Source organism: Crinia signifera, chromosome 6 (genome assembly GCF_055691185.1).
Source record: "Crinia signifera chromosome 6, ASM5569118v1, whole genome shotgun sequence".
In the NCBI taxonomy this organism is placed as follows: domain Eukaryota; kingdom Metazoa; phylum Chordata; class Amphibia; order Anura; family Myobatrachidae; genus Crinia; species Crinia signifera.
The window spans coordinates 227,346,947-227,371,333 of NC_139222.1; the positions used below are offsets into that span (position 1 = coordinate 227,346,947).

General features: G+C 44.7%; 1 protein-coding gene across 1 annotated transcript in view; it reads left to right on the forward strand.

Moving 5' to 3' along the window:
* Positions 1-21,911, forward strand: part of SLC16A12 (solute carrier family 16 member 12) — a 78,274-nt gene extending 56,363 nt beyond the window's left edge. Inside the window, exons 5-7 of the mRNA XM_083149039.1 lie at positions 3,767-4,322; positions 16,262-16,521; positions 19,627-21,911. Coding sequence (XP_083005165.1) covers positions 3,767-4,322; positions 16,262-16,521; positions 19,627-19,850 — 1,040 coding nt within the window. The 3' untranslated portion in view covers positions 19,851-21,911. The remainder of the gene's footprint in view (positions 1-3,766; positions 4,323-16,261; positions 16,522-19,626) is intronic.
* The last annotated feature ends 2,476 nt before the right edge of the window (positions 21,912-24,387 follow it).

Below are 24,387 nucleotides of genomic sequence, written 5' to 3' on the forward strand. Positions count from 1 at the left end.
TGCAGGTGGGGCAGATGTAACCTGTATATAGAGAGTTAAATTTGTGTGAGTTATTTTGTTTCTGCGCAGGGTAAATACTGGCTACATTATTTTTACACTGCAATTTAGATTTCAGTTTCAGCACACCCCACCCAAATTTAACTCTCTTTGCACAGGTTACATCTGCTCCACCTGCAGTGCACATGGTTTTGCCCATTTTCCAAACAAATTTGTACTGAGCTCAGATCTAAATAAGGCCCAAAGGGCATACAATGCAACAGTACAAGGAGACAGACCTTAACAGTACAGTAAATAAATTGAGTACAGGTAACAAAGAGCACCACAGTACGATACACAATACAGCTTAGGTGTATGTAGCGAGGGAGCACTCAGCACACTACAATGGGCTGGCGGCCTTAGGCAGCCCTTAGTAGCGGGAGTGTATGCGGGTAAAGATGGTCGCTCAGTAGGAGAGGGTAATTAGTGAATTGTGAGGAGAAGAGGGATATGACAACAAGAGGGAAGAGGGCCCTGCTCTGAGGAGCTTACAATCTAATATATTTAAATAGTTATTCCGACAGCACTTTTTCTTAATGCTTGCACTGCGGGAATTGACAACCCCCTTAACAGCTGCTGTTGACAGTGCACCTTATTAACTTGTTTTTATTTTTAATATGCGATTCCAGTTCAGATAGGATGCATTTCACTCCCAATAACATGGGCTATATATCGGAAGCTGTGGCTTTGGTAAACCGCCATTTTTTGGGGGGAGTTGAAGCTGAAAATGTAAAACGGCACTAGCACTCGGGTTCATTATTATTATACTAACTTATTATACTATTATTGCTATTATTGTATGGGCAGCCAATCAGAATCCACTTCTTATTTATTTAGTGGCTTCTAAAAGATAATAAATAGAAACTGATTGGTTGCCCAAAGCAACATTCCATCTTAGTAAATGTACCCCTTGGTGTAAGTATATCATGGTATTATGATCATGCAAATTTAAAATACATATATAAAGGTGGATTTAAACATTGTGGCCCAGTCAGTTGGCATGTAGTGTGTGTGAGTGTGTGTGTGTAAATAAGGCAGGAAGTCTACCCATCTATCTATGGTGATTTTGGCTCTCATTCTGGTTGGATCACACAAAAAGAACCAACTCACAGTTTCCAGGTAGTCGGGAAACAGGGCATGCGCAGAACCTGTTCTGCATTACTTGGTCTTGCATTACCTGTGACTGCAAGCCTGAATAAGGTCAGATGGTTGCAATGTTCATCCTGAACTGCAATTGCAAATGCTAATGCAGGAAGGATGTGGTATACAGGCCGGAGGTGGTGTGCAGGCAGGGGGTAATATGCAGGCAGGGGTTGGTATACAGGCCAGAGGTGGTGTGCAGGCAGGGGGTAATATGCAGGCAGGGGTTGGTATACAGGCCGGAGGTGGTGTGCAGGAAGAAGGTGGTATACAGGCCGGAGGTGGTGTGCAGGAAGAAGGTGGAATGCAGGCAGGGGGTGCTATGCAGGCCAGAGGTGGTATGCAGTCAGGGGGTGCTATGCAGGAAGGTGGTGTTTTGCAGGCCAGAGGTGGTAAGCAGGCAGGGGGTGGTCTGCAGTCAGGGGGTGGAATGCAGTCAGGGGGTGGTATGCAGGCATGAGGTGGTATACAGGAAGATTGTGGTATGCAGGCAGGAAGTGGTATGCAGGCAGGGGGTGGTATCCCTACTAATCTTATGATTACCGTTTCTGACCCGGGCTGTTTTTACTACTCAGATTTCTCCAATTCTGACCTTGGCCTGTCTCTGGACTTGTTTTCATTAGATGTCAACTCTGAACCTAGTATGTTTCTGCTATCTCTTGCTCTGACCATATTTACGTAGACCCGTTGGCCACCTGTAAAGACCCAGCTAGTTTTGCTACTCCAAAAATGGATCAGGGCTTGTATGTTTTGGATGGCCATTGGTAGGATGAATCATTGATGCAATGTGGTGCCATATTATCGATGGTTTCCACCATTAATGTTTTAAGTCAGGGATGGGGAACCTTTGGCCCTCCAGCTGTTGCTGAACTACCCATCCCAGCATGCCTTGCAACAATTTTAGCATGGCCAAATAGCAAAACTGTAGCAGGGCAGTATGGGATGTGCAGTTCAACAACAGCTGGAGAGCCAAAGGTTCCCTATCCCTGTTTAAAGTACATGCGCTGTGGGCTGGGAGGGGCGTGGGCTTTGGATGCAGCTAGTTGTGTAAGACTAGTTAGTTTACTTTTTAACTGTTCCCTCTGCTAGAACAACCAGCATAACGCTCCTATAAGCCTTAATAATAACATATAAGCATTGATTGGATATCATATGTAGACAGTAGATTATACTGAGTAGCCATTGTATCTTCAGTGAGCAGATACTACTGCAAAGTAAATACAATATATTTGTTTAGATGAAAAATAAAACCTGAATTGCAAACTGTGGTGTGGTTCCATATACAGATGCCAAATGACAGTTGGCTTAAATTAGCCTTTTCACTAGCTAAATGGAAAGGAGAATAATAGCATCCATTATTAGCTAAGAGTAGCCCTGGTATTAAAGGCTTAGTATTTGGTCTCCTAGAGGAGAGTATTAATAATCTGGCATTACTATTGTTTTTGCATGGAAACCTGCCAGACATTTACAAAGGAAGTATGTGCATCACAGAGGCACCTGCATCAACAGACAACCCAGTGCTTGCTGTCTATCTGTTTTTGTTTTAAAACATTTTTAAATATGATGATGTGTACAGCAAGCACTGTTTATCCTGTTACATAATGAATTCCACCCAAAAAGTGTGCGTAATGGGCACCATAGTACATAACACGTGTCTCTAATTAGGCGGTTGGGGATTGGCTGGAATACAGTGTTAGGGTGGATCTGATTAAAAGGCTATAGATTGGCTAGAATACAAAATGTAAAATCCCCATGATTAGGAAGCTATTGTGTTCCAGCTATTGGCTGGAATACAAGGTGTAAGGCGGGGAGGCCTGGGCTAGGGATTGGATATAATACAAGGTGTAACTGAGCCTCATATAAGGGAGCTGGTATTTGCCGGATGCATGGTGTAAGGGTAGGACTGTGTAGGAGGCTAGGGATTGTCCTTGTATACAATACAAATGTTCCTCTAATGTAGGGTTCACACCAGAATGATCAGGATCGTAAGACGACCTTAAGATGGTTGCACGATCTGCATCCGATCAGATCTGTACCCAGTTGAAGGGGTCATTTTTATATCCTGACTGCAGCAGGCAGGATCTGCAAAACGTCCAAATTACCAGTGGGGATGCGCATCGGATCGCAATCTAAAATATGCCAAAACATGCCCAATTTACATACAATTGCTCAAGATCATATCAAATTGTATCAAAATTGGGGGAATTAAGGCCAAATCGTTCTGGTATGTACCCAGCATAAGTAACGTGCTAAAGATTAGCTAAGAGACAAAGTGTATGGGTGCCTCTGATTAATGGGTTAGAATAAGATGGAATACAAGGTTTAAGGGTAGCTGTAATTTATGGGCTAGAAATACGATGGAATACAAGGTGGCTCTGATTCAGGGGCTAGGCTTGGGTATCTGATTAAACAGCTGCAGTGGCGATTGGTGGAGATGTAGAAATATAGACTGGGATGCTGAAGGAGATGCAGAACTCTCTGTATTATATATACATGTATTGGCTATTATATATACATATATTTTGTTTGTCCAAATGGTTTTCAGTGTATTTGCTTTGTTCAGTAGTAATCGTTATTTCTCTTATTGCAGGCCTTGGATTTGCACTCTGCTACAGTCCTGCCATTGCCATGGTGGGAAAGTACTTTAACAAGAGAAAAGCCTTGGCATATGGAATTGCCATGTCGGGAAGTGGGATCGGCACCTTTGTTTTAGCCCCTGTAGTTCAGGTGCTAATTGAACAGTTTTCCTGGCGCGGAGCTTTACTCATACTTGGTGGCTTTGTTGCCAATCTTTGTGTCTGCGGTGCTTTAATGCGACCCATAAACCTGAAGGAGCATAGTCCGAATGAGCTAAAGGAAAGCAACATTCCATCTTCCACATGTTCCCCTCTGGGCCAAGAATGTACTCACAAGAGTTTATGTTACTGTTCTCAAAAGGAATACAGCTTCCTGCTGAAAACAAACTTCATTATACTAGCCATATCCTTTCTATTCCTCGCATATGGATGCAGCCCTCCATTTGTCTACCTGGTGCCCTATGCTCTCAGTGTTGGGGTGAGCCACCAACAAGCTGCCTTCTTAATGTCTATTCTTGGCGTGATAGACATTATTGGTAATATCACCTTTGGATGGCTCACAGACAGAAGGTAATTTCCAATAATTCCTTATAAAGTTTTGAATGGAATGTTCTATAAAATTGTAAGACCAAAACAAATAATTGGTATTAGAGTGTGAAAGGGATAAATATTATGTGCAGGGTTTAAAGTGAGGGGGAACTGGGTGGAACTGAGTTCCACCTCTACCACAGCCCTGAAAGGTAATTCCAACAGAAAAGCCTGTCCCAGCGGCTTCTTCTTCTGGCATGGTGTACAGTATGTAATGTAATTCCATAAACTGCAGCTAAAGTGAAGAGCCACTAATGCCCCTTTCAGACCGCACTTTGTAAACAGTATATTGCCGTTTTTTTACCGTTTTAAAACGGTAATCTGTTTCTTATAAGAAAAGTGACTTTTGGAAAATGGCTGCCCCCATACGAAAGACAGTTTTTTTAAACAGGTTTTCCTATGGGGCAGCCATTTTCTGAAAGACACGGGGGGGGGGGGGCGTCGACACGTGCGGGGTCGACACGCGCGGGGGGGAGCTGCACGGAGGGGAGGGCTGAAGGCTGCACTGGCTTTGACCCTGTATTTGGAAAGTTTCCAAAAACGGGTCTGCCAGTGTCAAAAAATCGGCACTTAAACGGTAATATACCGTTTAAGAGCTGCGGTGTGAAAGGGGTTTTATCTGGCAGACCCGTTTTTGGAAACGTTTTCAAATACAGGGTCAAAGCCAGTTATGCGGTCTGAAAGCAGCATAAGAGGTACAGGCTCTGTGCTTGTGGAGGTGGGGGACTCAGCAGTGGGGGAAGGTGCTGGAGGGACACAGGGCATGGAGCTTCTGAGGGACATGAACAGTGAGCTGCTGGAGTGACAGAGACAGATGTGTATAAGCAGCACAACTGTGGACATTATGTGTATAAGGGGCACTACTGTGTTATTTAATGTGAATCAAGGGCACTACATGCTGCTGTGTAATGTGTACATGATTGTGCTACTGTGTGTTATAATTTTTATTGGAGTTACTATTGTGTCGATGTTAGGGGAAAGGAGTTCTGATCCCTCTCCATGTGATAGCCGAAGAGAGGAGGTCCATGCGGAGTATGCAATGAGGCTGTCACGGCAGCCCGCCGCGGGTCACGGCAGGGCCGCTACTCACCTGTCCGTGCCCGGCGGCGGCTCTCCGTGGGGCTGGTGCGGCGGTCAGGAGGCTGGAGGCGGCAATCGGGTCCCGGCGCAGTGAGAGGCGGCCAGCGGGAGCAGTGAGCTGGTTTGGGCTAGACGAGAGGCCGGCGCCGCCATCTTGGTTAAGGGCAAATGCCCAAACTTGCCTGAAACGCCCATTTCCTTCCCCTGACTCTCTGCAGCCAATGGCAGCCGTCCTCTCCTCATAAGAGGGATCTGTCAAGGCAGCTCTGAGTCAGTGCAAAGTGTCAGTTAAGCTGTGCACATCCTGGCTCTATTCCTGTTACCTTTTTGATCCTGCTCTTCAGTTCCAGCTATCCTGCTCCTGTAGTGCTGTGGTCTGCCTACTGCTAATTCCAGCCGGAAGGTTCCTGATTGGTCTACTGCCCTAGTCTTCCACATCTGCCATACCATCGCCAACCAGGGGCCCCGTGATCAGTGGCCCTATTCCCTCGGCATCCTTCCTGTGGCTTTTATTCTTCAGTTCTTCATTTATTTCATTATTTCGCAGTCCCCTGCTAAAGACTTTCACAAGAAGTATTGTGATAGCCAAATTCCTGTACAGACTCTCAAAGACATTATTTGGGACAAGTTTATTTTCTTTGTAAATGCAGAGGTCTCTTATTAAACCCGCACGTTTTCAACCTACCCCCTCTGGCTCAGCAGTTGTTCCTGATAGTCACACGAGTTCATCCAATCCTCAGACCGTGACAGTTTGCACTGACCCAATGGACTCGGGTGGTGCTTCGGGATTAACCGCTGAATTCATGCAAGGACTTCTCAATCGTCTGGAACAAGTGGAATCCTCACAGCGGCAAATGGCTCAGTGTCTGCAAGAAATGGTTCAGCGCCAACAGGCCCCTCCTGACACTTCTTCTGCCTCCCCTGTAACAGTCTCCACAGAGGGCACAAGTACAACCCCAGCCAGTCCTGCTTCAACTGTTCCTAGTCATCTCCATCTACCCATTCCAAATAAATTTGATGGATCGCCCAAAGCCTGCCGGGGGTTCCTCAACCAATGTGAGGTTCACTTCACTCTCCAGCCTTCGAACTTCCCCACAGCGAAAGCCAGGGTGGCATACATCGTGTCTCTGCTCACAGGACCAGCCCTTGATTGGGTCTCTCCCTTATGGGAACGCTCCGATCCATTATTGTCCGACTACTCGTCCTTCATTTCAACTTTTCGTCGGATCTTTGACGAACCAGGAAGGGTCTCGTCTGCAGCTACTGAGATTCTCCGGATCCGGCAAGGAGGAAGACCAGTGAGCCAGTATGTCATACAATTTCAAACATTGGCCTCTGAGTTGAGATGGAATGACGAGGCACTCCTGTCGGCCTTCTGGAACGGGCTTTCTGGTCGTATAAAAGACGATTTGGCCACACGAGATATGCCTACCACTTTAGACGATCTCATCTCGCTGTGTAACAAAGTCGACATCCGATATCAAGAACGTCAGATCGAGCGTAGCAAGTACGACCGACCCAGACCTCGTCCATTTGTTAGTCCAGCTCCGTCCACTCCAGTCTCCATGCCACTTGAGGAACCCATGCAAATTAATCGGTTCCACTTAACCTCTGAAGAACGTTCCCGACGCAAGAGGGAGAACTTGTGCATGTACTGTGGAGCATCCACTCATCTGATCTCATCCTGTCCCCGGCGTCCGGGAAACGCCTCTTCCTAATCGGCGAAGGAGAGGCCAGATTGGGAATCTTATTAACTTCTCCTACTCCTCTTGAATCCACTCTACCGGTTACCTTAAACCTGCCTTCAAGGTCAGCCAAGATCAAAGCGTTACTGGACTCTGGAGCCGCTGGTAACTTTATCAGTAATGAGCTCATTCTTCAGCTCTCTATCCCAATTCAAGCTCTGGAGCAACCCATGTACCTAACCGCAGTTGACGGCAGCCGGATTCCGAGTGGTCACATAATTCATCAAACTTGCCCTCTGGGATTACAAATCGGAGCTCTACATAAGGAGAAGATCCAGTTTCTCGTTATTCCCAAATCCTCTCATCAGCTGGTTCTCGGTTTGCCATGGTTGACCCAACACAATCCACACATCAACTGGTCGTCCATGGAGGTTGAAGCCTGGGGCCCTTCGTGTTTCTCCTCTTGTCTTCCTCAAGTGACACCTCTTCGACAAACAACTCCTGAGGGTCCGTCTTCTCTTCCAGCTCAATATTCAATGTTTGCCGATGTCTTCAGTAAAGGTGGAGCCGATTCACTTCCCCCTCATCGTGAATGGGACTGCCCCATTGAACTGATCCCCGGGAAGATTCCTCCTCGGGGCCGTACATACCCATTGTCCATTCCTGAGACTGAGGCCATGTCGGAATATATTCAGGAGAATCTTCAGAAAGGGTTCATCCGACCCTCTTCTTCACCAGCTGGAGCGGGTTTTTTCTTCGTAAAAAAAAAAGACGGCTCTCTTCGTCCATGCATAGACTATCGGGGTCTCAACGACATAACAATTAAGAACAGATACCCCCTTCCGTTAATAACTGAACTGTTTGACAAGGTCAAAGGCGCCTCCATCTTCTCGAAACTCGATCTGCGGGGCGCTTACAACCTGATCCGCATCCGTTCCGGGGATGAGTGGAAGACAGCCTTCAACACTCGTGATGGACATTACGAATATCTCGTGATGCCTTTCGGTCTTTGCAACGCACCCGCTGTCTTCCAGCAATTTGTCAACGATATCTTCAGAGACCTTCTTTACAAATCCGTGGTGGTCTATCTGGACGACATCTTGATCTTCTCTTCCGACCTACAAACCCATCGATCCATCCTGAAGGAAGTACTCTCTAGATTACGTCAGAACCACCTATTCTGTAAGCTCGAGAAGTGCGTCTTCGAGGTAACATCCATTCCCTTCCTTGGACACATTCTTTCCGGCACCGGTTTAGAGATGGATCCAGCAAAATTAAAAGCCATCCAAGACTGGACCGCTCCCACAACTTTGAAAGGCATCCAAAGGTTCCTCGGATTTACCAACTACTATAGACGTTTTATTCATAACTTCTCAACATTGGCAGCTCCCTTGACTGCTCTAACTCGCAAGGGCGCAAATCCCGCTCAGTGGCCTTCAGAAGCTACGTCCGCCTTCATTCAACTAAAGCAAGCGTTCCTCACTGCTCCTATCCTGCTACAACCAGACATGGACAAGCCTTTTTTCCTGGAGGTTGATGCATCTTCGGAGGGGGTCGGAGCTATTTTATCTCAGAAAGGGGACGATCAAATGTTTCACCCTTGTGCATATTTCTCCAAAAAATTCTTGCCTGCTGAAAAGAATTACCCCATTGGGGAACAAGAACTTTTGGCCATAAAATTAGCCCTAGAGGAGTGGCGCTATCTGCTAGAGGGGGCACGTCATAAAATCACCGTCTACTCGGACCATAAAAATCTTTCTTTCCTTAGGAATGTACAATGTTTGTCCTCCAGGCAAGCTCGCTGGTCTACCTTCTTTGAGCGCTTCGACTTCCAGATTCTCTTTCGGCCTGGTGCTCAAAATTGCAAGGCAGATGCGCTGTCCCGATCATTCGACTCTTCTATGGAGGAACATCCCAAATCTCAACCCATTCTCCACCCGTTAGTCTTTGCTCACACAAATCCAATTCCCATGCCTCCACCGGGGAAAACCTATGTACCTGAAGAACTGCGCAGCAAGATTCTAAGTTGGGCTCATGTCTCCCGATTTGCAGGTCACCCTGGGATCCAAAAGACTTTAAGTTTACTCCAGCGCTCCTATTGGTGGCCAACCATGCGCAAAGACATCATCAATTTCATTTCTTCATGTGTCGAATGTGCTCAACACAAAATGTCCCATCAAGCTCCAGCCGGTGTTTTAAAACCCCTGCCAATACCAAATCAACCTTGGTCCCACATATCCATGGACTTCATTACAGATCTTCCACCTTCCGAAGGCCATTCAGTAATCTGGGTAATTGTAGATCGTTTCTCTAAGATGGCTCATTTCGTCCCACTCAAGTCTTTACCTTCTGCTCCAGTCCTGGCAAAGTTATTCATATCCACCATCTTCAAGCTGCATGGTCTACCTACAGAAATTATCTCGGATCGTGGAGTACAATTTGTGGCCAAGTTCTGGCGATCCTTATGCTCCTCCCTGCAGATCAAACTCAAGTTTTCTACTGCATACCACCCTCAAACCAATGGCCAAACAGAACGAGTGAATCAAGACCTTGAGAGTTTCCTCCGCCTGTATTTGTCTTCCTCCCAAGATGATTGGGTGGACCTACTGCCTTGGGCAGAATTCGCCCACAACAACTCCTACCATTCTTCCTCCGGTACGACCCCATTCTTCACTGTGTACGGTCAACATCCTCGTGCACCAGAATTCCCCAGTCTACCAGTTTTCGATTTACCAGCGGTGGATTCCTCATTACGCCGATTTTCTAAGATCTGGTCAAATGTTCACTACGCCCTCCAAAAAGCCTCAATTCGCTATAAAAAGGCAGCAGATAAGAGAAGGAGAGCGGTTCCGCCAATGAAGATTGGGGATCGGGTCTGGTTGTCCACTCGAAATATCCGGCTTCGTTTGCCTTCCATGAAGTTTGCCCCGCGTTACATCGGACCATTCCCCATTATTCAGGTCATCAATCCTGCCGCCTACAGATTGAAACTTCCTGCTTCCATGAAAATTTCCAATTCTTTCCATATCTCCCTTCTGAAACCATTAAAATTAAGTCCCTTCCAGCCTAAGCCTCCAAGAGTTCCCGCTATCCAAACTGAAAAACAAGCCGAATTTGAGGTCAAACGGATTCTAAATTGTCGCCAACGAAATTCCCGCGTGCAATTCTTGGTGGAATGGACAGGCTACGGCCCAGAAGAGAATTCGTGGGTCGAGGCATCTGATTTGCATGCTCCCAAACTGGTGCGACAGTTCTTCCATCGGAATCCCGACAAGAGACCAGGAAGCTCAGAGGGTGTCCAAAAAGGGGGGGGTACTGTCACGGCAGCCCGCCGCGGGTCACGGCAGGGCCGCTACTCACCTGTCCGTGCCCGGCGGCGGCTCTCCGTGGGGCTGGTGCGGCGGTCAGGAGGCTGGAGGCGGCAATCGGGTCCCGGCGCAGTGAGAGGCGGCCAGCGGGAGCAGTGAGCTGGTTTGGGCTAGACGAGAGGCCGGCGCCGCCATCTTGGTTAAGGGCAAATGCCCAAACTTGCCTGAAACGCCCATTTCCTTCCCCTGACTCTCTGCAGCGAATGGCAGCCGTCCTCTCCTCATAAGAGGGATCTGTCAAGGCAGCTCTGAGTCAGTGCAAAGTGTCAGTTAAGCTGTGCACATCCTGGCTCTATTCCTGTTACCTTTTTGATCCTGCTCTTCAGTTCCAGCTATCCTGCTCCTGTAGTGCTGTGGTCTGCCTACTGCTAATTCCAGCCGGAAGGTTCCTGATTGGTCTACTGCCCTAGTCTTCCACATCTGCCATACCATCGCCAACCAGGGGCCCCGTGATCAGTGGCCCTATTCCCTCGGCATCCTTCCTGTGGCTTTTATTCTTCAGTTCTTCATTTATTTCATTATTTCGCAGTCCCCTGCTAAAGACTTTCACAAGAAGTATTGTGATAGCCAAATTCCTGTACAGACTCTCAAAGACATTATTTGGGACAAGTTTATTTTCTTTGTAAATGCAGAGGTCTCTTATTAAACCCGCACGTTTTCAACCTACCCCCTCTGGCTCAGCAGTTGTTCCTGATAGTCACACGAGTTCATCCAATCCTCAGACCGTGACAGAGGCTTCCTCCTCTCTTTAAATACCCCTGTATATAAAGGATATATAAAAGTAGCATTATCAGATGGATAAAGGGTTACATATTCTAAAGACAGGGGGGACCAGTGGCATATCTATAATGGGTCCCAGGGGGGGGGGGGGGGCACACTGTGCACACTGCACCCATATAATACTTACCTTGCAGAGTCCTGCGGCAGCAACAGGAGCGCTGCAGAAATCTCTGGTAAAATGGAGTCTGAATGCTCTATTGCTCAGACTCTGACACTGAGTAGCGGAGGTTCATGCATGCACAGTATGGTCTGAGCACTAGAGTGATCACACCATACTGCTCCCAGTGCCGCTCCTGGCAGAGAGGAGGAAGCCCGGCCGAGGAGGATTGCACAGTTCTCTAAAGACACCCCCAGGGGGGACAAAAAATACAAATAAGCGTACTTTGCTCATTTCAATTTTTAATGATTTTCAGAATAAAGGCAGATCCTCAGGGGTGGTCAACCGGTCCTCAAGAACTAGTAATAGCAGAGCCGGCCCTAGCCTAAATGATGCCCTAGGCAAGATTTTGGCTGGTGCCCCCTAGCACCGCCACTAGTTCCGCCTCTGACTCTGCTCCCCTTTCCCAGCACCATCAACCCTCATCATAGCAGTCATCATTTTGGTGCTCCTACCCGCAATATTTTAAATAGAAACAGCGCACACATTCGGTGAGCAGCCCAAACAGGGAAAGGGGCATGGCCACACAATAGTACCCCCAATTCATATTATGCCACACAGTAGTGCAACTTTATTCTCATTATATCATGCGATGGTGTCCCTTATTCACGTTACATCACACACTTACCTTATATACATTACTCCTCACATTATTCACATTATACCCTTAGAAAAAAATCCTGAGAAAATATTGCATTTTAAGCACCTCCATGGCCACACTGCAACCCAGCACAAAGCAGTGTGTGCTGGGCAGAGGAGAAGAGCTGCAGCTGCTGCGGTCACTTAAGGGGAGGGGGCCCGGGGCCCCCACTGGGCCCTTCCTTCAGACTTTGGCCTGGATAATTTGTACCCCCTACCCCTTTCTCTCTGCACCTCTGATAATACCACACAGTAATGCCCCTTACACATGACACACATTATTAATGTCCTTATAACCATAATGCCCCTTACACATTATGCCAACCTTTATTAATGCCCTTCATACACATGACACACATAATGCATGTTACACATATGTCGCACATTATTAATGCATTTATACATGACACACATAATGCCTTTTACACATATGCCGAACACTATTGCACAACCAACCCACCCGCAGACAGCACTCGCACAGCCACTATCACTGTGACCTCTGCCTCTGTTTGGATACAGATGTTTCCTCATACATCTTGCCTAAATAGGCCATGCAGCTCCTGGCCAGTTCTGCTAACGTTGGGTGCCTTTTTTGCTGAAAATTCATGCATTGTTATGTGACCAGCACACACAAGGAGCTTCCAATGATTAAAATGATATGCAGCATGCTTATATTCTGTGTGCGACTGTGGCTGTATCTGCATTCGGAATGCTATGTTACAGTGATTTCCATGAAAACACTATTTCATATGCAAATACAGCCTCACTCACACAGAATATAGGCATGTTGCATATCATTTTAATCAGCAGAAGCTGCTGCTGCCCCTAGGCATTCCAAATGCCCTAGGCAATTGCCTAGTCTGCCTATGCCTAAGGCCGGCTCTGAGTAATAGTTCATATTTTCAAGACCAACTGTAGAATGTCTCAGTTAGGAATGAATGCAGCACGTGTTTGAAAATGTGACAGTCAGTAATAACTACACCTGGGCATCTAGGTAGTCTCAAAAACATGAACTGTTAGTAGATCTTAAAGACCTGTTTGGCCAGCTCCGCACTGTATTCTAAAGTTGCTATTAAGCTTGGTACACCCTGGAGCGATGTTTTGCAAAAACATATCACCAACATCGCTCAGTGTGTACTAGGGATTGCACACTTCCCCAGTCGCTAGTGATGAACTCTTGATTTGATGTGCCGCACATCAGACAAAAAGATCACTAGCGACCTGTAGTATACTATGAAGGACGCAGAGCCGGCACTAGCCTAAATGACGCCCTAGGCAAGATTTTGGCTGGTGCCCCCTAGCACTGCCACTAGTTCCGCTCTCTCCCTGCTCCCCTTTCCCAGCACCATCAACCCTCATTATAGCAGTCATCATTTTGGTGCTCCTACCCGCAATATTTTAAATAGAAACAGCGCACACATGTGTTGCGCAGCCCAAACAGGGGTGTGTTCTTGCTGGGAAGGGGCATGGCCACACAATAGTACCCCCAATTCAAATTATGCCACACAGTAGTGCAACTTTATTCACATTATATCATGCGATGGTGTCCCTTATTCACGTTAAATCACACAGTAGTACCACTTTACCTTATGTACATTACTCCTCACATTATTCACATTATACCCTTAGAAAAAAATCCTGAGAAAATATAGTATTTTAAGCACCTCCATGGCCACAATGCAACCTAGCACAAAGCAGTGTGTGCTGGGCAGAGGAGAAGAGCTGCAGCTGCTGCTGTCACTTAAGGGGAGGGGGCCCAGGGCCCCCACTGGGCCCTTCCATCAGACTTTGGCCTGGGTAATTTGTACCCCCTACCCGTTTCTCTTGGCACCCCTGATAATACCACACAGTAATGCCCCTTACACATGACACACATTATTAATGTCCTTATAACCATTATGCCCCTTACACATTATGCCAACCTTTATTAATGCCCTTCATACACATAATGACACACATAATGCCTGTTACACATGTCGCACATTATTAATGCATTTATACATGACACTCGTAATGCCCCTTATACATATGCCGAACTCTATTGCACAACCAACCCACTCGCAGACAGCACTCTCACAGCCACTAACACTTTGACCTCTGCCTCTGCTTGGATACAGATGTTTCCTCATACATCCTGCCTCAATAGGCCATGCAGCTCCTGGCCAGTTCTGCTAACGTTTGGTGCCTTTTTTGCTGAAAATTCGTCTTATTTGCATTGTTGTGACCAGCACACACACAAGGAGCTTCTGATGATTAAAATGATATGCGGCATGCCTATATTCTGTGTGCGACTGTGGCTGTACCTGCATACGGAATGCTATGTTATAGTGATTTCCATGAATACACTATTTCATATGCAGATACAGCCTCACTCACATACAGAATATAGGCATGCTGCATATCATTTTAATCAGCAGAAGCTGCTGAGCCCCCTAGGCATTCCAAATGCCCTAGGCAATTGTCTAGTTTGCCTATGCCTAAGGCCGGCTCTGGAAGGACGGAACATGATCTTGCCATCCTTTCTGCTCAAATTATTCCCTCTGATGAGCATTCAATGTGTACCGAGCTTTAGAATAACAGATAGGGTGAAATGTAATGAATCTCTCATCCTATTACATTTCACCCTTCATCTCATATAAGGTGCCCATACACTGGTCTAACTTATTTTGACTGGATTTCCCTTGAACTCCTCCGGCAGCTCCCCGGGAGGGCTTCCATATGATTTTGCACTTGATGTGTCATTTGTAAGATGCGATAAATGGCATGTGATTTATCATGTAAAAAGAGGGGTAGTTGAAGGGAAGTCGAAAGCAATACATCCCAGGAGCTAAAAATCACTTGTGATGTGGCGCTGATGGCTACGATTCAGATTTAACCTATATGCTGCATCACAGAATACATAGTTTAAACAGGGCTATACATCAGCACTACGGCTAGATAGTGATAAAGTGTACCAGATACTACAAAAAGAAGAAAATTGGGCCCATTTACATATGTAGAAAATGACACACCCACTGTACTTATCCTATATGTGGCCATCCCTGGTTGCTGTCAATCAAACTGTACAGGCATAAGCGGATCCTAATCATCAATATGACAAATCTATATGCTTACACATTGCTTACACATAAGAGTTGAACATTAGCATCTTCACTATGAAAATGTATATTTTATGCACAAAAATGGACTTATGTCTTGCTTTTAATGAGCCACTATATGTTCAAGAAATGTTAAGACAATAAATACAACTGATTAACATGTTACATTATTTATGTTACCATGTTTCTAGAGGCCAAACATATTATTCTATGCATTCTATTGGTCTACTTGAGTACATCATAAAATATACATTTGATGATGGCGCCCTCTAGTGATGCATGTGGATATTTGACTTGTACTCTGCCAGAAGTGGAACTTCAGAACGCTCCATTCTACAATTACATTGTATTTGGTACAAAATTATTATTTTGTTATTAATAATCTTTTAATTCTGTAGCGCCTTTTAAAATGTGTAATCAAATGTTTCCCAATTATCTATTACTTATAGTTATACATTTTTATTACCAGTTATTTATATAGCGCACACATATTCCGCAGCGCTTTACAGAGAATAGTTGAACATTCACATCAGTCCCTGCCCCAGTGCCCCAGAGGAGGAGCCCAGTGTGTATGGACCTTTACACACTGGGCTCAAAAGCTGCCCAGTGTGTAGGGCCGGCAGTGATCGGTGAGCGCTGATGCACACTCCCGCATCATCGCCGGCCTTCACCGCTCATCTGCTGGTGGAAAGCCGTCCACCCCCGGGTAAATTGCTTGAACAGGCAAAAATCGCTTAGTGTATGCACTCGTGAGCAGATCGTGAGACGACCATACGATGGTCGCACGATCTGCTCACGATCTGCATCCGATCCGATTCCGATCTGTACCCAGTTGAAGGGGTCATATTTAAAGCCTGGCTGCAGCAGGTAGGATCTGCAAAATGATCAAACGACCAGTGGGGATGCGCATCGGATCGAAGTCGGATCTAAAACATGCACAATTTACATCCAATTGGTCGAGATTGTATTAAAATTGGGGGAATTGAGGGCAAATCGTTCTGTGTGCATGAGACTGAGAAATCTATGACATTCATTTTCTTTTGTAATAAAACGGAAGCCCTATTATTTACAAGTAATAGAACATGAATGAACTGGTACTTTATTTTTCTTGCAGGTTCCTGAAAAAGCACAGATACATATGCTACCTCATAGCAGTGGGAATGGATGGACTGAGCTGCCTTTTCCTTCCAGTTCTACAGTGCTTCCAATTACTTGTGCCTTTCTCTGTTACATTTGGTTATTTTGATGGTGCCTATGTGGCTTTGATTCCTGTTGTGACTGGAGATGTTGTGGGTACAGACAATCTATCGTCTGCCCTTGGTGTGGTGTTCTTCCTCCATGCAGTGCCGTACCTGGTGAGCCCACCCATATCAGGTAGGTCTACGTCAGATCTATAGCCTAGGTTCTATGTTTTAGGCAGCTGTATATATAGGGTGTATTCAATCTTTCCCAAATTTTTCGCAAGGTGAAAAATCTGCAATTTTCGCCCATTTCTAGGGCAAATTAGATTAGTCAATCTCCGTGCCAAGTGTTTGCCTGGGCAAAAAAAATCCAGGACGGGCAAAAACTACATCAATCGGTGCCAATCTACTTGTTCTGTCAAATTCACGGGTGCTTTTGCCTGAGTTTGAGTCCGTTTTTGCCCATGCCGGTTCGACAAAAAATAAAAGTGGAAAGATAAGGGAGAAAACGTATAAACAAATGGGCTAAATTTAAAAAGTCCGTGATTGAATGCGGATTGGCGATGTATTGCCTTTTTTTTCACCTGGTGAAAAAAAACGGCCATGATTGAATACCCCCTTATAATAAGGATATATGATTGCATCTCAGCAATATTTCTAGTTGTAAATATAAAAAAGAGCCAATTTATCTAAAGCACACATATAATTATTATAATTTTTATGGCGCCACATTGCTTTTGCAGCATTACAGAGATTAAACACAAGGCTAGTTTCTTCTAGGGGGTGGTGGGTCCAGTATTGTTTTTTTGGTCCAATCTCCCTAGCTAATGCAGCTCCATGATGACTGGTCTGTGTTTGGGTGGCCCTATGCCGGAGGGACCTCATGCACTTTATCAGCTAGTTTGTTTGAGAACCAGCCCAGACTGAATGGCTTGTGCAGTTTTGGCAATCCCCATCTCATTTATTTTCAATTTAATAAAAACCAGAGAAAAACAGTGCTGAATTGAGTTACTGGATCACTACCTCTTCAAAAGTGCTGTGGTATACAGATGGAGCCTTCTTCAGCTAGCCGTCTCTGGATAGCTATGGTGAGCCAAGGACTATTGTTCTCAGCTGCAATACAATACTTAGAACAATACAGTAGGGGATTAGCATAGGATTAAGTCCGACATCTCTGGCTCACTTAATCCTATTAAAGGGCTAGATGAGGATGGCTCTAGCTATATATATATATATATATATATATATATATACATGTAGGGTGGCGGGCGGCACTCTCGGACCTTCAAATGCGTGAGATGTCAGAACAAAGATCTCACAGCCAAGTATAGATACAACGTTTCGATATTTAATTGTCTTCAGGCGGCACTCTCGGACCTTCAAATGCGTGAGATGTCAGAACAAAGATCTCACAGCCAAGTATAGATACAACGTTTCGATATTTAATCGTCTTCAGGTACCTGAAGACGATTAAATATCGAAACGTTGTATCTATACTTGGCTGTGAGATCTTTGTTCTGACATCTCACGCATTTGAAGGTCCGAGGGTGCCGCCCGCCACCCTACATGTATCTATCCCTTTGGGGAAGGCACCCGGCAACATAATACCTTGTATTGGAGTACCTGAGTGCCGAGCAATCTATCCGCATATATATATATATATATATATATATATATATATATATATATATATATATATATATATATAATTTTTTTATGTGACTATTCAGCATGAGATTTGCTACATGAGGACAGAAAGGATTTGAAGAGAAGATAGTCAACATGAGTATGTGATTCCAGTATCACTCAGCTGGCTGTGCAGTTTATTTCTGGGGGTGGCACAAAGAGACATAGACTTGAGGATGACAGCTGGAGTGAGGCTGGTTTCATAAGGTGAGAGAGCTTGTTCAGATCAGGAGAAAGTATAGATTAGAGCAGGGGCACTTTAAAAGAGGAGGAGGCCTGTGTGAAGCCTCCTCTCTGCCAGCAAAAGCGCAGAGCAGCGCTATATAGGTATGGACATCGTTGCCATTGCCATCGATGGTTGCCATAAATGGCAATAGTGCAACTGGCCATCGATAGTGGTAAACTATGCAATGGATGACCATCAATATTTTTACCAAACGATGATCATCCATTGTGTTTCACTGATTGGCCTGTAGGCCATTTAAAACATGGGGGTGGGGCTTCGCATGTGTCAGTGAGGAGCTATGCTGTTTTTCTGTGCCATCGATGGAGAGAAACCATCTGGTTCTCCCCCATCGATGGCAAAAGTATTCAACATCGACCACAGACCATTGATGATTTTGAATCATCGATGGTCGATGGCCATCCCCAGTGCTATAAAGTCTGAGCACTATTGGGTTGAGACAAGACTAACGAACATGCAACGTTTTCTATGATTTCTGTTGCACTGTTTCTGTCTTCATGGCATTCCTCAGGGGTCGGCCCCATCAGATTCAGGGGCCCAGGTGCACCGCACACTGCACTCACTGGATGAATGAGAGAGAGTGCAAGGTGAGAGTAACCTTAGGAGTGGGGGCAGAGATTCAGATTAAGCTATACAGGGTCTAGGGCACTTAAGAAAAGGGACCCCCCAATCATCCAGCCCCCCATTTGCCTGCCTATCACAAAATTAAGTACATCCTTGTTGTAATTAATGCAAGTGGCGGCTGTTGAACTTCAAAGAGGCCACCCTCCACACTTCAGCTGTGTGGTCTTTACTACAGCACCACATGTAAACACCATTGCATTCTCTCTTTCTCATTAAATTAACCTCTTTTCTGCCAAAACATTTAATATATTTTTAAAGAACACACTGTATTCTTACAAATAATCTTTTAAATATGTATACCTCCATTACTTTTATTCCTATAACATTACAATTTATAGCCTCAAACTCAAGCTCATGAGCCAGCTGGATATAAAACAATTGAAACGAACGAACGTGTTCTCTATAGTGATGCAATCTAAGTTTCTTTGTTTAGGTTCTGTAATCACACCTTAACCCAGCCCATTATGGTAATTTTGTTTACATCTGACTTGTAACCAGAATCGGGAGAGTGTGTACTGTGGTGCAATCATTCTCTTGTGATAGTTAGACAGGAGGAGATCGAACAAATCGCAAGTAAAATTGTATAGGCTTGCATGCGCATATCTGCTGTAGTTTGGGGATGTTCAATCGGGACTAGGGTCGAACGAACGCTCGGATGAAAACCTAGATTGTATACGTGTGTACCTAGCTTTAGTCTTTTATTATATCGGATGATGCTAAATTGATGTTTTCTGTCTTTTGCAGGTTGGCTGGTGGACACAACAGGAAATTATACAGCCGCATTCCTTTTGAGTGGATTTTCTATGATTTTTTGTGCCGTTTTACTAGCTGTTGCCAAACTGATACAGAATATAAAAAGCAGAAAGCGAACACTGACTGTGCCGACCACTGAAACCAAGCAAGAGATCTGGACTAATGGAGACACGTCCAGTCCAGTCACTGAAGAGTTTAACCACAAAGAGGTTTAGATGAAAATGTTTTTAAATTTGCCAGTGACTAAAAAGGGCGGGATTCCTGGAAATAGACAGAAAATGAGAAACCAATGAAGCCTGTTCTGTATCGCAATATACTATGACAAATACAATCCATCGTCTTTCAAACAGAAACTTACAGTTTTGTGACAAAGGAATTTACGACTTGTAAAAGTCCATATTGCATATCAAATGCAGACAACCTGCACTTTATACGGAATGTTCTAGAAAACTTTATGAATTGTCTGGTGTACTCCTTTACCAGGAGTAGTTTTTTGGATTATGAAAAAATATATTTTAATTTGAAATACTACAGAGAGCAGTCCTATGTGGATGTGAGACTTTGATTTAATGCAATGCATTAAAGAAGATAAGCTATGAACTGGTCAATCTGTACTACGGAACAAGATTAAGCTTTATTTAATTTGAAATTAGAACGTGCAATACTTAAAATCAGTATGGGACCTGAGATAAAAGTATATTAGAACCCACTGTGCCATTGAACTTAAGCAATATAGATAAGAGTTACCAAAGTTGGTGACTTCACTCTGCTTAATTGCATCCATTGACCCTTATTCACTATAGGCCGCATTGGCCATCTGCAGCGCAGGCCCATTCTGTGAGGTGAACTACATACATGAGAATGCATATATTGATTTAGTAGAGACTAGTGGCATCACTGGAGCATAAGGTGCATATTACATCATTCCTCAGTGATATCACTAAGCTAAGCTATGCTAAGTAGTGAATGTTAGCTAAACAAAATGGCTGCCTCATGGGTGTGCAGAGGATGGGTACATTTTGTTAGTATTTAGATGCATATTATGCACATCTACATCATTCAGAAACTATGAAGGAATATGTGGCCTTTAAAGGTTTTGTCTGTGGCCCTTATAGGACTTTTTACGAAAATTTTTGTTTGCACAACCCATAATCCTTATCATCTCACATTAGAACTAGCAGATTAAGTATTTGTTAGTTATGGATCTACCTGATGTTTAGCTGTGTATACGCTCTCTGATTATACAGAATGAGGCTGTTAATGAAAAGATCTCAGTAGCTTCGTAGTTTCATGGCTCAGTGCTGCCTCCCTGAGGTAGCAGAGGGTACATACTGAAATATATTTATCTCTACTACTAGTGGTCTATTTGTTTGACCATTTAGTCTTTATTTGTGCCTTAATGAGTTTGGGTGCCTTATAACCTCCTGACAGGCGGGAATCCAACGGTCAGCAGACCAACGTTGGAATCCCGACTGTAAAAAAACGCAACAACGGGGTCCTGACTTACAGGGGCTATTCTCCCTCGTGGGGGACTACAACCCCCATAGAGGGAGACTATAACCTGTTGCTAGCGCAGCAAGCCATGAGCCTGCTAGGGGCTTCTTTGCGCTTGCCTTGCTGTCGGAGTACAGGCAATCAGGATTCTGACTTCGGTCTAATGACTATGGGAATCCTGACTATCGGACCCCCATACCACACCCGATTCTTAAAATCCTTTTACTATATGATCATTTCAACCACCAGCCACTGGTAACAGCTGCTGAAACTGCCATACATGTACACAACATATTACACAGTGGTGTACATTAAGAAGGTTGACATGACTGAAGGTCGACAGCGTTATTAGGTTGACACGAGCATTAGGTTGACATGGGAAGGTCAACAGTCAAAAGGTCAACATGGGGACTCTGCTGACCTAACCCCATGTCAACCTTCAGTCATGTCGACCTTCAGTCATGTCGACCTTCAGTGGTCGACCTAATAACTGTCGACCTAATGCTTTTCTATGCTATGATCCATACCCAAAGGTTGAACGAGGATATGAGAAGTAAGATAAATATATCCTGGCCCACAGGAGTTCTCAGTCTGCCAGGCATGGGGTATATTTGATGCATACAGTGACATCAGTGGCGTAGCTCAGTTTTGGGCGCCGCCCCGCCAAACACCCCTCCCGCTGCCCATGCAAACCCCCCAATCCCCCGCAGCCAGTTACCTATCGCGCTGGTCCCGGCGGCTCCGTTCTTCTGCTGTGGACCACCACAAAATGGCCGCCCCCGTACAGCAGACAGTTTCAGAGAACTGTGTGCTATATGGGGGCGGCCATTTTGTGGTGGTCCTCAGCAGAAGAACGGAGCCGCCGGGACCAGCAACATAGGTAAGTCTGCGGGGGATTGGGGGGGTGTAACTATAGCACCGCAGCCCCCGGCGCCCCCACATGCACAGCGCCCCCCCGCGGTGGTATAGTTACGCCGCTGAGTGACATTGTTGCTGGGGTTACATGTTGCTGGGTAAAGGCACTATTATAGTTCTTGGCCCCAGACAGCTGATTATTACAGGTAAGAGACAGCTGATTGCTGGTAATATGCTAATTACTGGTGAGGTGGGGGTGACTTACCAAGTATTGGGGGTAGATTACTCAAAGCTTGGAAAGAGGTGAAGAGGAGAGAGATAAAGGGGGGGGGGGGGATGCACTAACATGCCGGTTACTGCAATGTTAATAATCTCATACGCACTAACATACTGTATGGAATTGTTAACACAAAGGACAGCTCTTGCGATAAGAGAAGCGGCTCCTGTGCTGGACTTACAGGTCTGGGACCCGGGAGTCCCTCTGCCCATGCACAGAATGATGGCCCCGGCCACAGGGCATGCTGGGAGGGATCCCTCAAACACTGCAGCAGAGAGAAGCCCAAAGGCTTCTATAGAGTAACGCCACCTGTTTCTGGTGTTACTCTATATTGGGAGAGCCAGCAATAGGGTTTTAGTGAAAGGGAAAATGACAGAAGCTAATTGGCTGGTAGTTTATGTCTCTCCACTTTAACTCTATTGAAGATTTGACAAATCTCCCCCTTGATGATGATGCTGGACATGTTGTGACGACACTAGCACTAGTTCCTGATGATGATACTGATGATTATTACAGTAGTTCCCATCTGTATGCAGGGCTTCTGTCTCAGGCAACTGATAATCATAGTTATAGCATGATAAATAAAGAAAGCTTTGAATGGTCATTGTTTGCATTGAAATGTATCAATAAAGCAGAAAGATACCCTTTTACACCATTCTTGACTTTTTCTGGTTTTTGGCATGTGATAACTAGTAAATATCTTGACACTAGTTAAAAGCCTGTCAAAATGACGGCTTCTGCAATGTACTGTCACTTTGAGCTGTGACCGTTTTTACTTTCACTTTGAGTTGTGACAGTTTTTAGCCCACAAATTCTCCACCCCACCCCCAATCCCTATCTGCTCCTCCCTCCAATCTGTCTTCACAGCTCCCTGTCTGCATATCTAGCAAGTTTAGAACAGATCAGTGTCCCTGCAAAAATTGCTTTCACTTTAGAGTAACTTAGTCCATTGAGTGGACTCTAGTGGTCACAGGTGTTACTACACCTATTAGAGGTGAGGAGTAGTTAGCCTTATATGTGTATATATATATATATTTATATATATATATATATATATATATATATAGATAGATAGATAGATAGATAGATAGATAGAGTAGTCAATAAATGAAGAAAGCATAGCTAGCTGTTGCCTGATATCTAAACATTGTGGGAGATTTATAATTAGTTATTGTGATTTTTTTATATACAACCTGTAAAATGACAAATGTTCATTTGGTTATATTTTATCTCTCTCTACTTTATTTCCAAGATTTGATCATTCTCCCCCATTATCTTGTTACTTTTAATAGGTCTTCAATTAAAGCAGTCCCAGTATTAAGATCCATTAGGAAGACCGATTATGAACATCTATTGCACCAATTTGTCATTATGATGGCAATTCATTGTGCTCACTGTTCCATGTGTATAGCTCTGTAGTGTTATGCCTTGATCATATCAAAATAAAATAATCATATTCTTGTTTTATTTGTTGCTGCGTTGTGAGGCCAACATTCTCTGTGCTATTGCACTTGAAAGTCTTAATTTGCCAAAGTGAGAAAGAATTACAAAACGTCTTTTTTAAAGCTGATGCAACACCATTTTCTGTAGTGCTGATACAGGTGCATAGGCAAATGCAGGGGGGGATTCTGGTTGCACAGAGACCCCCCTCCTTTTGGCAAGTGCCTTAAATTATGACAACAACAGCACTGGTATATAATATGATCACATCAGTGTAAGGGGCAAAGCAGAGCTGTTGTACATGCATGTGGAAGTAGCTTCTTGTACCAAGTTTGCTGTGTGTGTGTCCTCAAACATCACAATAGACCAGAGAGTAGCTGCCAGGAGGAAGAGACAGGAGCCTTACCATGAAGTAGGAGATCGTGAGCTTATAAAGTGCAGTACTGTTACTATTATGTCTGTGTATTTATTTATTTATTTATGTATTTATTTATTTATTATGGCATGTTTAACCTTTTCCTGACCACTTATCTTATTTAAATGTTTGAAACCGCCTATACTATAGACCATCTGTACTGTTAAATATTAATACTGTATTCCATAATGTATCCAGTGTATAAAAATACCAGTTTACAGGGCTGTTACCCCCCCCCCCCCCAGACTCCCGTACTTACTCCAATGTGCTG